Source organism: Nomascus leucogenys, chromosome 20 (assembly GCF_006542625.1).
Source record: "Nomascus leucogenys isolate Asia chromosome 20, Asia_NLE_v1, whole genome shotgun sequence".
Lineage (NCBI taxonomy): Eukaryota > Metazoa > Chordata > Mammalia > Primates > Hylobatidae > Nomascus > Nomascus leucogenys.
In genome coordinates, this window is record NC_044400.1 from 78,997,504 (window position 1) to 79,010,353 (window position 12,850).

The 12,850-nt window shown below is 50.9% G+C and overlaps 1 protein-coding gene across 19 annotated transcripts in view; it reads right to left on the bottom strand.

The window, feature by feature from the left end:
- The window catches only part of ABLIM2 (actin binding LIM protein family member 2), a 189,118-nt gene that overhangs the window by 13,963 nt on the left and 162,305 nt on the right, over positions 1 to 12,850 (bottom strand). For 12 of the 19 annotated variants that reach the window (XR_004027220.1, XM_030800851.1, XM_030800867.1 and 9 more), the window contains 3 exons: positions 5,633 to 5,687; positions 4,330 to 4,337; positions 4,047 to 4,127 (listed from right to left, as the gene is read on the bottom strand). Coding sequence is in view for 18 of the 19 variants with exons in the window: in XM_030800851.1 (XP_030656711.1) it covers positions 4,047 to 4,127; positions 4,330 to 4,337; positions 5,633 to 5,687 (144 nt within the window). In the remaining variant the exon portion in view is untranslated. The remainder of the gene's footprint in view (positions 1 to 4,046; positions 4,128 to 4,329; positions 4,338 to 5,632; positions 5,688 to 12,850) is intronic. The other 7 variants (XM_030800864.1, XM_030800866.1, XM_030800865.1 and 4 more) reach the window with 1 other exon arrangement.

Genomic DNA, 12,850 nt, shown 5'->3' on the forward strand with positions numbered 1-12,850 from the left:
CACTGACTGGCCACGGCAGTCAAGGGCTTGCCATGTGGCTTCTCCCTCCTCCTCAGCCCCATCTCCCACCCTCCCGCAGGCAGACACTCGCTCCTCCTCAGCTCCATCTCCCACCCTCCCGCAAGCAAACACTCGCTGCCTGTGGCCCGGCATTCTTTTCCCCATCTTTAGGAATGTGAAAACAAGTGGCTGTTCAAAATCTAAGCTGTTGGAAATTTAAGGTATTTTAAGCCTTAAGAGAATATGATTACAGGACCTGAGTCATGTGACAGGCAGCTGTAACCTAAGCAGCTGTCACCTTTGTTTCTCTGATTACAGATTAGTCTTTTTCCTTATCTACACTGTTTTGTAAAATGTTGTAAATGACCAAAGGGCACCAGAGAAGACCCCTTTCCTCTTAACCGTTCATCTTCATCGTAGATTCACTTCCCTCTTTCCTTTCTCCCGATTTTCTAAGATGGAGTGTTAAATATGCCACCCAGCTCAGGTGATGTCAGCAGCCCTGTTAGCTCCAGGCATGGGCCTATGGCTGAGCCTGGCCAATTAGGGCATTGCATTCCTTGGGTCAAACTGGCTGATTAAAGGGTGGTCATATTACCTACTCAGGGGCAGAGATGGGGCTTTTTCTGGGACTGCCGAGAGAGAGAAAGATGTGGGTCTCTTCCCCGCAGATTTAGAGCCTGAGAGAGGTGAGGTAAAAGTCTATCAATAGAGCCAGCACAGAAAAAGCACAGTCAAAAGACAGAAGGAAGGAAACTGGGTGCTGGAGACATAATTTAGCCCTTGATTAAGCCACACCTGAAGGAGACATTCAGTCATGAGAGCCAGCTGTAAGCCAAACATTAATTCTAAGCCCTGCAACAGCTGATGATTGAGGAGGAATGAACCCCCCCCCCCTCTGCCAAGGGGATTTCAAAGAAACCTACAAACCTAGTTCAGACCATGAAGGGAAGAGGGGGCGAGTCAGACATGTCTCATTCTACCCTCCTCCCTTCAGAATTCAGGCACAACTGATAACATTAACATTGAAACAGAGATCTTAAAACTGTAGCCATAAGATACCAAATTCCTGTCCGACTCTAGTATAGCATTACATGACAGAGAGCAGGCCCTGAAAGAAATACAGATATTGTACCCCTAAATATATATTTTTTGGCATATTTAAAAATGGCTCTGCAGGCCAAGCATGGTGGCTCACACCTGTAATCCCAGCACTTTGGGAGGCAGAGGCAGGCAGATTACCTGACGTTGGGAGTTTGAGACCAGCCTGGCCAACATGGTGAAACTCCGTCTCTACTAAAAAGAAAAAATTAGCCAGGTGTGGTGGTGGGTGCCCTGTAGTCCCCGCTACTCAGGAGGCTGAGGCAGGAGAATCACTTGAGTCTGGGAGGTGGAGCTTGCAGTGAGCCAAGATTGTGTCACTGCACTCAAGCCTAAGTGACAGAGTGAGACTCTGTCTCAAAGAAAAAAAGAAAAAAGACTCTGCAGAGCTGTCTCTTGTGGAATCCATTTCCCTTTCTAGGTCTTTTTCTGATCCTGAAGAGATTAGCTGAGAGTCTAGCACCTTTTAAAAGTCTGAATAGGAAACATTTGCCATCTATTGCCTCTAAGGAAGGCCACCTATGAGACTTCATCTATGTAATAAGAACCATGGTCTCCACAACCCCTTATCTTTTTTTTTTTTTTTTTGAGATGGAGTCTCGCTCTGTCACCCAGGCTGGAGTGCTGTGGCGTGATCTCGGCTCACTGCAAGCTCTGCCTCCCGGGTTCACGCCATTCTCCTGCCTCAGCCTCCCGAGTAGCTGGGACTACAGGTGCCCACCACCATGCCCAGCTAATTTTTTGTATTTTTAGTAGAGACGGGGTTTCACTGTGTTAGCCAGGATGGTCTTGATCTCCTGACCTCATGATCCGCCCACCTCAGCCTCCCAAAGTGCTGGGATTACAGCCGTGAGCCACCACGCCCGGTGCAAACAACCTCTTACCTTAACCCAGATACTCCTTTCTATTGATTCCAGGTCTTAAGATAATAACTTAACTCTTTCAACCAAGTGCCAATCAGAAAATCTTTGATCCACCTATGACCTGTAAGCCCCCATCTCGAGTTGTCCCACCTTTCCAGACCGAACCAACGTGTACCTTACATGTATTGACTGGTGTCTTCTATCTTCCGGAAACATATAAACCAAGCTGTAACCCAACCACCGTGGCCCATGTTCTCAGGAGCTCTTGAGACTGCACCTCTCGGGTGTTCACTCACATTTGGCTCAGATGAAACCTCTCGATGTATTTTAACCCAACCACCGTGGGCCCGTGTTCTCAGGAGCTCTTGAGACTGCACCTCTCAGGTGATCACTCACATTTGGCTCAGATGAAACCTCTTGACGTATTTTACAGTTTGATACTTTTCATGGACACAGTAAATTCCTTCTCTGCTTAAGTCACTTTAGGTCACGTTCCGACCATTTGCAACAAACAGGTCAAAATGGATGCATCCCATCCCCAGTGCTACAGTCACACCAGTGTCCTGGTCCCCTCCCTCACTGCCACTATCCCTGTACCGAGGAAGCGCTATTTTCCAGGCCCTGGGCAAAGGGCTTTATGCAGCCTCTCGTCTGCAGAGCAGCTCGGTCAAATGGAATCAATATCCTCATCTTAGAGGTGCAGAAACCACAGCTCAAGAGCACCCTGCCAGCTAATGCAGGGCAGTGGGTGCCTGCTTAGTGTTCCTGGTAAGGACGTACTTCCTATCTGGGGACACAGGCTGTAGCACCCGCTCCCTGCCAGCCTTTGCTCAGGGGCTTCCCCGGGCCTGGAATGCCTTTCCAAGACTTCCCCTTCTGAGGAGCAGCCTGGTGCCTACTCCCCTCTCTGGCCTCAGCCTAGGGTACTGCTGAGTGCCCCTCAGCTGCATCCACGCCCCTCCAACTCCCTCCCCAGCAGCAGACTGACCCACTGCCCCTCAGCTGCATCCACACCCCTCCAACTCCCTCCCCAGCAGCAGACTGAGCCACTGCCTGGTGGGCAGTTTGGGCATGGCCTGGCAGCTGGCCCTGTGCACATGGGGTCATACACACTCTCCAGCCTTGGGGCTCAGATGGGCCTGGGTGTCCCCTTTCCTTCAGGAGCCTCAAGACCCTTCACTCTAGCAGGAGGGTCTAGTAAAAGGCAGCAGCACATTCATGACAGGGCTCAGGAGATGAAACCCCCTGGCTGGATGCTGGGACACCGTAGGGCAGTTGTGAGGAGTAACGGAGGACTGCACGTGCCACTTTGGCACATAGTAGCTACTCAACTAAGTCAATTCTCTCAGTCAACAGATCGTATTCATCGTGTCTGTGCCGACACCTTGCCGGGGCTTTGAAACACATACTTGCTTTCTGCATATGTCCGGTTATTTTAGATGGGTGTAAATGTGGTCGGGTGGGAAGCTGGGGCAGTTTACTCAACCTCAGTAGGAGAGAACAGGCACCTCCTGCAGAGCTCATTATTCTTTTTTTTTTTTGAGACGGAGTCTCTCTGTCACCCAGGCTGGAGTGCAGTGGCTCCATCTCAGCTCACTGCAACCTCTGCCTCCCGGGTTCAAGTGATTCTCTCACCTCAGCATCCCGAGTAGCTAGGATTACAGGCACCCGCCACCATGCCCAGCTAAGTTTCGTATTTTGAGTAGAAAGGGGTTTCACCATGTTGGCCAGGCTGGTCTTGAACTCCTGACCTCCGGTGATCTGCCTGCCTTGGCCTCCCAAAGTGCTGGGATTACAGGCGTGAGCCACCATGCCCAGCCCAGAGCTCATTATTCTTACAAAGCCTTCCCTGCCTCATCCACAAACCAGGGTGGTCTTCTTTGCAAAGCCATCAAGGTTGGGGAAATCACCATATCGTTTGGCCTTTAAGGCAATGTGGGCCCCTGACTCTGCATCATGGCAAGGCTCTGCACTGTCCCCCACCGTGGCCCCTCGGGCAACGACCGTGACACCACGGAGGAGGCACCTGTGGAGACTCTCGCATGAGAAGTGAGTCCCCTGCCCCGGCGGTCCCCCGCTTACCTCCAGTCTCGTCCGGTCCACGTCTTTGGGCAGTTTCACGCGAATTCGGTTTGTGACGATGAGGGAGTCATACGGATAGATCTGTTGGGGGAGGAAACCACAGGGTCACCTCACAAAGCAAGTGTGTGCTGGCACCAAAGAACTGAGCAGAAGGTCACTGATAATACATACTTGCGTCTGCACCTGACACACACATTTCATAGGGAAAGCACAACAGAAAGGACTTTTAACCTGTGCAGGTGTGGCGTGGCACGGAGGTCAGTGTGGGAGCGGCCCTGCTTACCTTGTATTCTGTAAGAGAGAGAGAGCGGAGACCACGAGATGGTTTAGAAAGTGCAAGATGTCATCCAACGTGAGTGCAATCCCTGCCCTGGGGTACCCCCATCTCCCCCCTGCAGTCAGCTGGGCCATGCATGGTCCCTGAGCAGCCTGCACTGGGGCCCTAATCTCAGAGCTGCAGGCAGAGGGGCTCTGAGGGCCTCCCCCAGGAAACCAGAGCAGGAGGCATGGTCAGGCTGGAGGCCAGGCTGGAGGCCAGGCTGGAAGCCGGAGGGCGGCACTGTGCTTTTCAGCTGTGACGCTGTCTCTCTGGTGGTCTGGGCCACCCTGAGAAAGATGCCAGCCTCAGTTTACCTGCCTGTACAGTGGGCGTTTCAGAGGATACTTTTAGGGGGTGTTGTGGAGACTGACATCTTGCTATGGTCTGAGCCTCTCCCATCTCTCACTGTCTTACCTTATTAACTCTACATTTTCTCCTTTTCAAACTACTGAGCTCTGCGCCCCAATGTCTTACTTCCAGACTCAAAGCGTCTTATCACAAAAATGAAATAGTGTGGATCGTAGGGCCTCCACGCACACAGAACCCACAGAAAGCAGTATCTACAGAACCTGGTCCTCAAGCCAGTCTCGGAAGGGAGACTCCGTGTCGGGAGCCGGTTCCTGAGTTTCCCCACATGCCCCGTGTGGTTCTGGACCTGCTGACTCTGAGGCCCGGGGACCGAAGGCCACTTAGAGGGAGCAGGCTGTGGTGCACTGATGCTCTCTGCCCCCATGCAACCCAGTCCAGCAGAGCAAGGCTCCCCCGCCACTCTCGGGCACAGAGGCTGACCAGGAGGTAAGCCTGTGGGAGGTGCCAGGCACCTGCTACAGGACCAGGTGGCCGCTCTGGTAACACAAACCTCCTAGCAGCCCTGCTGAACCCGGAGAGTCACGCAGTGTGCCGGCAGCCACATGGGGAGCAAGGTGCAGGCAGGGTTTGGCCCAGCGCCGTCCCTCTCAGACCCTGGAAGCCTTGTGCCTGTGACTCTGCTTCCCCAAGTGACACAGAGTGCCATACAATGCAGGAGAGGGCCGCCATGGCCATGGATGGGACAGAGGGAGCATCGCGGGTAAAGCTAGCTTGGAGTGGAACTGACTTTTGGCCAGGAGAGGCAGGGAAACCAGCACGCCCTCCCCCAGGTGTCCCCGCCTGGCACTCCCGCAGCCTTCTGCAGGCCGTGGACGGGGCCGTTTCAGAACAAGACTTGTGGAATGTGTTAGCGACCCCTGCCCCAGCCAGAGACCCACAGGGTCCCCGCTCTGTGTACCTCGCATGCCCCAGCTGGCATCCGGGTCTGCTCCACAGGGGGCCAGATTGGCATTCTGGAAGAGAAAGAGAGGTTGGGCGGCAAGAGACAGGCGGCACGAGGGTGTGTGGATGGGTGGGGACCAGGAGATGTGGCCCCTTGGAGGCCGCCGTCCTCGTGCTGCCTGGGGAGTAGGGTGTCCTCAGCACAGCAGTGGGCCATAGGTGACAGAAGGACAGCGACAGTGGCTTGGGAAGGGGACAGTCTAGGATGCTGTGCCCGTGGGACTGGCCAGCTTTCTTGCTCATAGGATGCCCACTGCCTGGGCAGCCTCCACAGACCCTTCCTGTGTGGACGGCTCCAACCCCGTTTGAAAGCTGCTCCCAGGTGCCTGGGTTCCCCACTCTGCAGCTGGCATGGACGGCAGCCGGGGGCTCAGCACCATTTCTTTGCGCACGCTGCGCTAGGCACAGTGCTCTGTGGCTCCCTGTTGGTGATCTGTCCCCTCCACATGGTGGGTTCCTGAGCACAGCGCCTAGAACCTGCTGTCCCAGGTGCTCAGGGAGCCCCAGGGTCCACCCTAGGCCCTCTGTTCCCTGCGAGATGGCCACGGGGGAAGACTGGCTGCCGTCTTCTGGTGCTGTGCACGATCGTGGAACTCGTAGGGCATTCTCAGAGCTACGCGGACGCACGCGGCTGTGTGTGCGAGTCAAAGTCCATCCACCCCAAATGCTCCAAAATGAGGGGGCTCCTACCTCCCTGGAAACCGTGGTACTCACAGCAGCTCTGTGTGTGACTGTTTCAAAGGTTAAAGGAGCCCCGTGTCTATAAGGCCCCTGGCATGTCACCTGGCATGTTGTAAGCACCCATACAGGGTGGCCGTGCCTCTGACAATGACTAAGGGTGACACTCTGAGGGGGGATGGGCCTGAGAGCTCCTGCACCTGTCTCAGGTGCCTGTGGCATTCATCAGCAAACTGCCATTTTAGCGCATTGCGACCATTAGTGTCTGGAACTCTTTCCCTTCTTTCCACCTGGAAGCATCATCGACACGTCCTGCAAACCTCTATGGAGGGTTCCCCACCCTGTAAACCATGCAGGGAACCCCTGCAGGCGTCCGTCAGTCCTGCCCCTGCCCACCTCCTGCCCCTCGCTGGCCCCTGGGGTTTGCACTATGAGCCCTGAGCCACGCTCTGTTGTGGTTGTGCCTTGGCTGCCCGCGGTGAATGGAGCCTGTTGAAGAAAACGTATTATTCACGCTCCGTTCCCCAGCACCTGGAACGGGGTCTCAAATGGGGTCAGGGCTCTTGGCCAGTGCTGCTGAAACTGGGTACAGGGATCACATTTCAGCGGGGAGAGTTCTGCAGCCAAAGGAGAGATGGTATGCTCAGCCCAGCGGGTCTGTTACAGGGCAAACTCTTTTCAACACGAGCTTTGCAGTAGGTGAGCAGTGAGGAGCCGGTTATATCCTAGAAAGCATGAGAGCAGGAAGACCTCAGGGGGCACCGAGTCCAAAGCCCTTTATCTGAAACAGGAAAACCGAGGCTCCGAGGGAAGCCGGACCTTCTGAGATGAAGAGCTGGAGTCAGAGGGCTAGAGTCAGGCTCACGAGTGGGGTAAGCACCCAGGCAGAGGACTGGAACCAGTCTCTATTTACATTTTTTGCTATTTTGTTTATCGGGAAATTTTTTGCATTAATTTGGATTTCTAAAACTATTGCATTAAACTTATCTTGACTGCATTTTCTTATTTAGTGCCTTGCTCCCTCACTGTAGTTCTGGGCCCGGACCCTGAGCCAGGGTCCTCTTGCCTCCACCACTTCACAAAATAATTTTTCCCTTCAGGGGTATTCACAAAGAATTTCTTTTTTTTCTTTGAGACAGAGTCTCACTCTGTCAGCCAAGCTGGAGTGCAGTGGTGTGATCTTGGCTCAACGCCAACTCCACCTCCCAGGTTCAAGTGATTCTCCTGCCTCAGCCTCCTGAGTAGCTGGGATTACAGGCATCTACCACCATGGCCAGATAATTTTTGTATTTTTAGTAGAGATGGGGTTTCACATGTTGGCCAAGCTGGTCTTGAACTCCTGACCTCAGATGATCCACCCGCGTTGGCCTCCCAAAGTGCTGGGATTATAGGTGTAAGACACCGTGCCCGGTCATGCAAATAATTTTTAATTTTTTATTTTAAGAGACAGAGTCTGGCTCTGTCACCCAGACTGGCGTGCAATGGCATGATCTCAGCTCAGTGCAACCTCCGCTTCCTGGACAATCCTCCTACCTCAGCCTTCTGAGTAGGTGGGACTACAGGCGCATGCCATCACACTTGGCTAATTTTTGTATTTTTTTGGTAGAGATGGAGTCTCCCTTTGTTGCCCTGGCTGGTCTTAAACTCCTGGTTTCAAGCTATCTGCCCACCTCAGCCTCCCAAAGCACTGGGATTACAGGTGTGAGCCATTGCGCCTGGCCATGCTTGGCTAATTATAAAAAAAATGTAGATATGGGGTCTTGCTGTGTTGCCCAGGCTGGTCTCAAACTCTTGGCCTCAAGCAATCCTCACACCTCAGCCTCCCAAAGCACTGGGATTACAGATGTGAGTCACCACGTCCACTCAAGAACGATGTTTTGATACATTTTCTTAGTCTCAGACTAGCACCCCAGGTGCACCTGTTCTGGTCAGGGAACCTCCAGTATAAATCTAGGCAACCAGCCATTGCCTTGCCTTTGCCGCCTGGCATGTCTGATGTGAAAGAGAAATGCTGCCCCCTAGTGCCCATCACCCTGCATAATGGGCTTCCAAAACTCGCAGAGCACCACCTTCACCTTGGACGGTTGGAAACTCACTCCTCAGCAGCAAAACCAGCTTCCTTTGGTTGTCCAGGCTCTGAGATAAGGTGGAGACTCTAGGACGGAGATGAGGCATCTACCAGGTGGAGAAGGGGGAATACTTTGTAGGCCTAGAGCAGGGAAAGTGGGGTCTACTTCGGGTCTTGTAAGTGCAAAGTGGGGATAGGGTGTGCAAGGCCTCTCAGGTGCAAGGGGTCCTGAGTTACTGCCTTTCTGTGTGGACCAGCAGGAGAGCTAAGTGGCCAGAGGGCACCACAAAGGCAGCACCACCAGGCATATTCCTGGCTGATTCCCCTATGCTGCTCAGTGGAGGCACTGGGGATTTTAAAAGCAGCAAATGATTTAGCTGTCCCATTTGTTTACTACTTCTTTTTATTTTATTTTTTTTTTTTTTTTTTTTTTTTTTTTTTTAAGAGTCTTGCTCTTTCACAGCTGGAGTGCAGTGGATTCTCACTGCAGCTCCGTTCCCATTCTCTGCTAGCCTCTGTACTACTAATTTTTTTATTTTTTAGTAGAGACTTTCGATCTCATGATGTCCCCTCGCCTCCAGTGCTGGTACAAGCCCAGGGCTTTATTTGGCGAGTTGGTCCCCAGTGGTGGCGTGATCTTGGCTCACTGCAACCTCCGTCTCCTGGGTTCAAGCAATTCTCCTGCCTCAGCCTCCTGAGTAGCTGGGATTACAGGCATGTGCCACCACGCCTGGCTAATTTTTGTAATTTCAGTAGAGACGGGGTTTCACCATGTTGGCCAGGCTGGTCTCGAACTCCTGACCTCCAGTGATCTGCCCACCTTGGCCTCCCAAAGTGCTGGGATTACAGGCATGAGCCACCACGCCCAGCCTGTTTAGCACTTCTTATGTGCCTGTGGCTCTATAGATACATTCTCTAACCTTTGCTGCAACTCCAGGAGGTGAGCATTATCATCATTTTACAGATGAGCCTTAGAGAGATTAAATAACTTGCCTGAGATCATATGACAAATACATGGGACTGTAAATATTTGAGCCCATGTGTTTTATTTTCCAAAAATTGTACTGAAATTGCTAACAGGAATTGAGATTATGGCCATTTGCCACTAGTCACCCTTCTTTTCTTGCTAAAGCTCACATTGGAATGTGTTACTTTACTCAGCAGCTAGTGACATGGAAGCAAGATAGAGTAGGAATTGCTTTTTAAATAATTACTCATGTGGGAACCATGCTATGAAGCTTAAAAGAGAGACTCAGGAAATTTAAGTAACTTGCCCAAAAACAGAGCTGGGATTTGAACTCAGGGCTGTCTGATGCTAACACATGTGTTCTTTCCAGCATTACAGTTTGGAAATACCAAACTTTTTAAATTTGTTAATGATGCTTATGCTAGTCACATGCATAAACGTTTTAATGCATAAACATTTTAATAAATATTTTCTGAACATGTGAAAATTTGATTCAAGATATATAAATATTTTTCATATACCTATTCAATTGTTTGCTATTTGTACTATTTAATTTTTCTATGTACATTTAATTGTTTGTTCACTAGACACATTTGTCTTTTTTTTTTTTTTTTTTTTTTGAGACAGAGTTTTGCTCTGTTGCCCCAGGCTGGAGTGCAGTGGAACAACCTCAGTGGCTCACTGCAACCTCTGCCTCCTGGGTTCATGCATTCTTTATTCTCGTGCTCAAGTAACTGGGATATTAGGCATGTGCTACCATGCCTGGCTAATTTTTCTATTTTTAGTAGAGATGGGGTTTCACCATGTTGGCCAGGCTGGTCTCAAACTCCCGGCCTCAAGTGATCCACCCACCTCGGCCTCCCAGAGTGCTGGGATTATAGGCCTGAACCACTTTGCCTGGCCCCATTTGTTTTATTTCAAAAGAGTCATATTCAGATCACCCACCCTACTTGTATTTAATCAAGGTGTCTGGCATTGCCATGTTGCTTGGTGCATTTAAGTTGATGAATGCTATAACTACTTTATTAAATTATGCCTCCATAATGAATTAGTGTTCTCTTTTTATACTATTAATTTTATTAATTCTTTTAGTCTTAACTTTCACCTTATTTGATATTACTATTGAGACTCTTGCTTGCCTTTTGTGATTTTAGTATCTTTCTTATCCTTTTGCTTTTCCTTTAAAAGTAGTTTTTCAGTGTGCATCTTATGATAACACATCTGATTTTAAAAATCCAATCTGACAGTCTCTGTCTTTTAATGGGACAGCTCAGTCTCTTCACATTCGGCCTCATGCTTTTTCAGAATGGGACTTCTTCCAGGGAGCTACCACAAGGACCTGCTGCTGCCAGTCGTCACTCTCTGAATAACAGACACATGGTACGCGTCAGAGTCATTACTGCCTCACCCACAGGGAGAGCAGCAGCAGGCCTCTGTTGCTCCATTCACTTCATGGGTAGGTTATGAGCATCTACCATGCATCAGGCACTGCGGCAGGCTTGGCTATTAGGACATTTTAATGACCTTTAGGACATATTGTGCTTTAGGTCACTGGACCCTTGTAACAAATCCTTCTGGAAGAACACCCAGGAAAGCCTTTGCCTCCCATGATGAATTAATTTCCCCTCTTCCATCAGACAGTGAGGACTACATCACTGACATGATTGTCTCCATGCCTTGGCCACCAGGAAGCTCAGAGATAAGCTTTGACAGCTTTTCTCATGTAACATATATAATTTTTGAGATGAAGTCTCGCTCTGTCACCCAGGCTGGAGTGCAGCAGCGTAATAGCTCACTGCAACCTCTGCCTCCCAGGTTCAAGCAATTCTCCTGCCTCAGCCTCCCAAGTGGCTGGGACTATAGGTGCCCACCACCACACCTGGCTGATTTTTGTATTTTTAGTAGAGACGGGGAGGCAGGCTGGTCTTGAACTCCTGACCTCAAGTGATCTGCCTGCCTTGGCCTCCCAAAGTGCAGGGATTACAGGAGTGAGCAACCGTGCCCCGCCTCTCATGTAATATTTGTTTGTTTGTTTTTGATGTAATTTTCTCCTATAGTTTCCTCCTCTCCTCCTTTGTGATTTGGTGTTCATAGGATTTTGGTCTCACTGCATCTATGCTTGAGGCCACCCAGAACCCTTTCTGGAAGTAAAGGCAAATCAAGAAACGACCTAGGAAATGACTTGGGAGCACTGTAGGCCGTCAGCAACAGGGCAGGGGCACGCACTCCCAGGGCATCTCCAGGGGAAGGGCATGAGTCCAGGTGCTGAGCAGGGCCGCCCTGAAAAAGGCTGGTCATGTGAAAGATCAAGTGTCTGGCCTTCTCACCGAGAAACAGGCATAACATTAGTACATAAAAGTCTTAGAAAGAGTGAAAAAATAGGAAAGAACATTAGCAGGGAAAAGAGAATCCCAAAGCAAAGTGGTTAATAATATTCACCAGTCTCCCCAAGAAGCAATGTGAAAAGCTAAGAATCTCCACGTGATGATGAGTTCCGTGCGTTATCAGCTCTCCAAGCACATGCAGAGAGCGCACTGGCTAACGCTCTCCTTCCCACCCCTTAGTCTGCAGGAGAAACACATTCACAGAAAGTTTAGTTCTTAATTCTGTAAAGCTTGAGGTTCTGCTCTCAATAGTTCTAGGAGAGGCAGCGAGGACCATCCCTGCCAGAATGTCTGGATTGGCTGTTCTCAAAACAGTGCAGCATCTGGAGACCATGCCTTCTCTGCAGATGCTGAGAGGCATCAACTTGCGTCATTTTAGCACGTGAGCCTAGAGAAGAACCTTCCCAGAGGATGCACAGCCCAGGCGTCAGTGACGCAAGACTACAAATGCAGAGTGTGCTGTTCTCTCGCTTTCCTTCTATATACTGAGGAAAGTCTCCAGGACCTCACTCGGGTGGTGGAACACCTTGGCTTGGTCCAGACTGTGAACACTGCGCTCACCAGCCCCAGGGTCAGAGAACAGCTGTTCCAGGTGAGAAGGGAACATTCTAGACAGTTTTCCCACTGCCCCCAGGACCCCTAACATTGAGCTCAGGGATTTGCACATCTTGATGTCATAGGAGTCCTGTGGACATTGGTCTAGCTCCCTTATCTCCCCTGCTTTCCATGTGGAAGATGAAGAGTGGAGAATTCCCTTGGAGAAAATTCAAAGAAGCATGCCACATGCATGGTCCCCAGTTAGGCCCACTCCAGAATGGGAAGAGCAGTTCATGGGGTGAGGGGTGGGGTTTGCTAGATTCAAACCATGCAGAGGTGCCTGGGCCTGGGGGAGATCTGGGGAGGCTGGGCCTTGGACAAAAACACAGCAGCAGGTCTGACAGAGCCTGAAGGAGACGGAGAGAACAAATGCCGGCCCAAGAGGACACCCATGGCTTCTGGGGATGGTGTCCTGTGGCCTTGCCCCTGGGGAGAGTACCTGCCTAGGGATGCCACCCTGGGGTTACACACAGCCAAGGC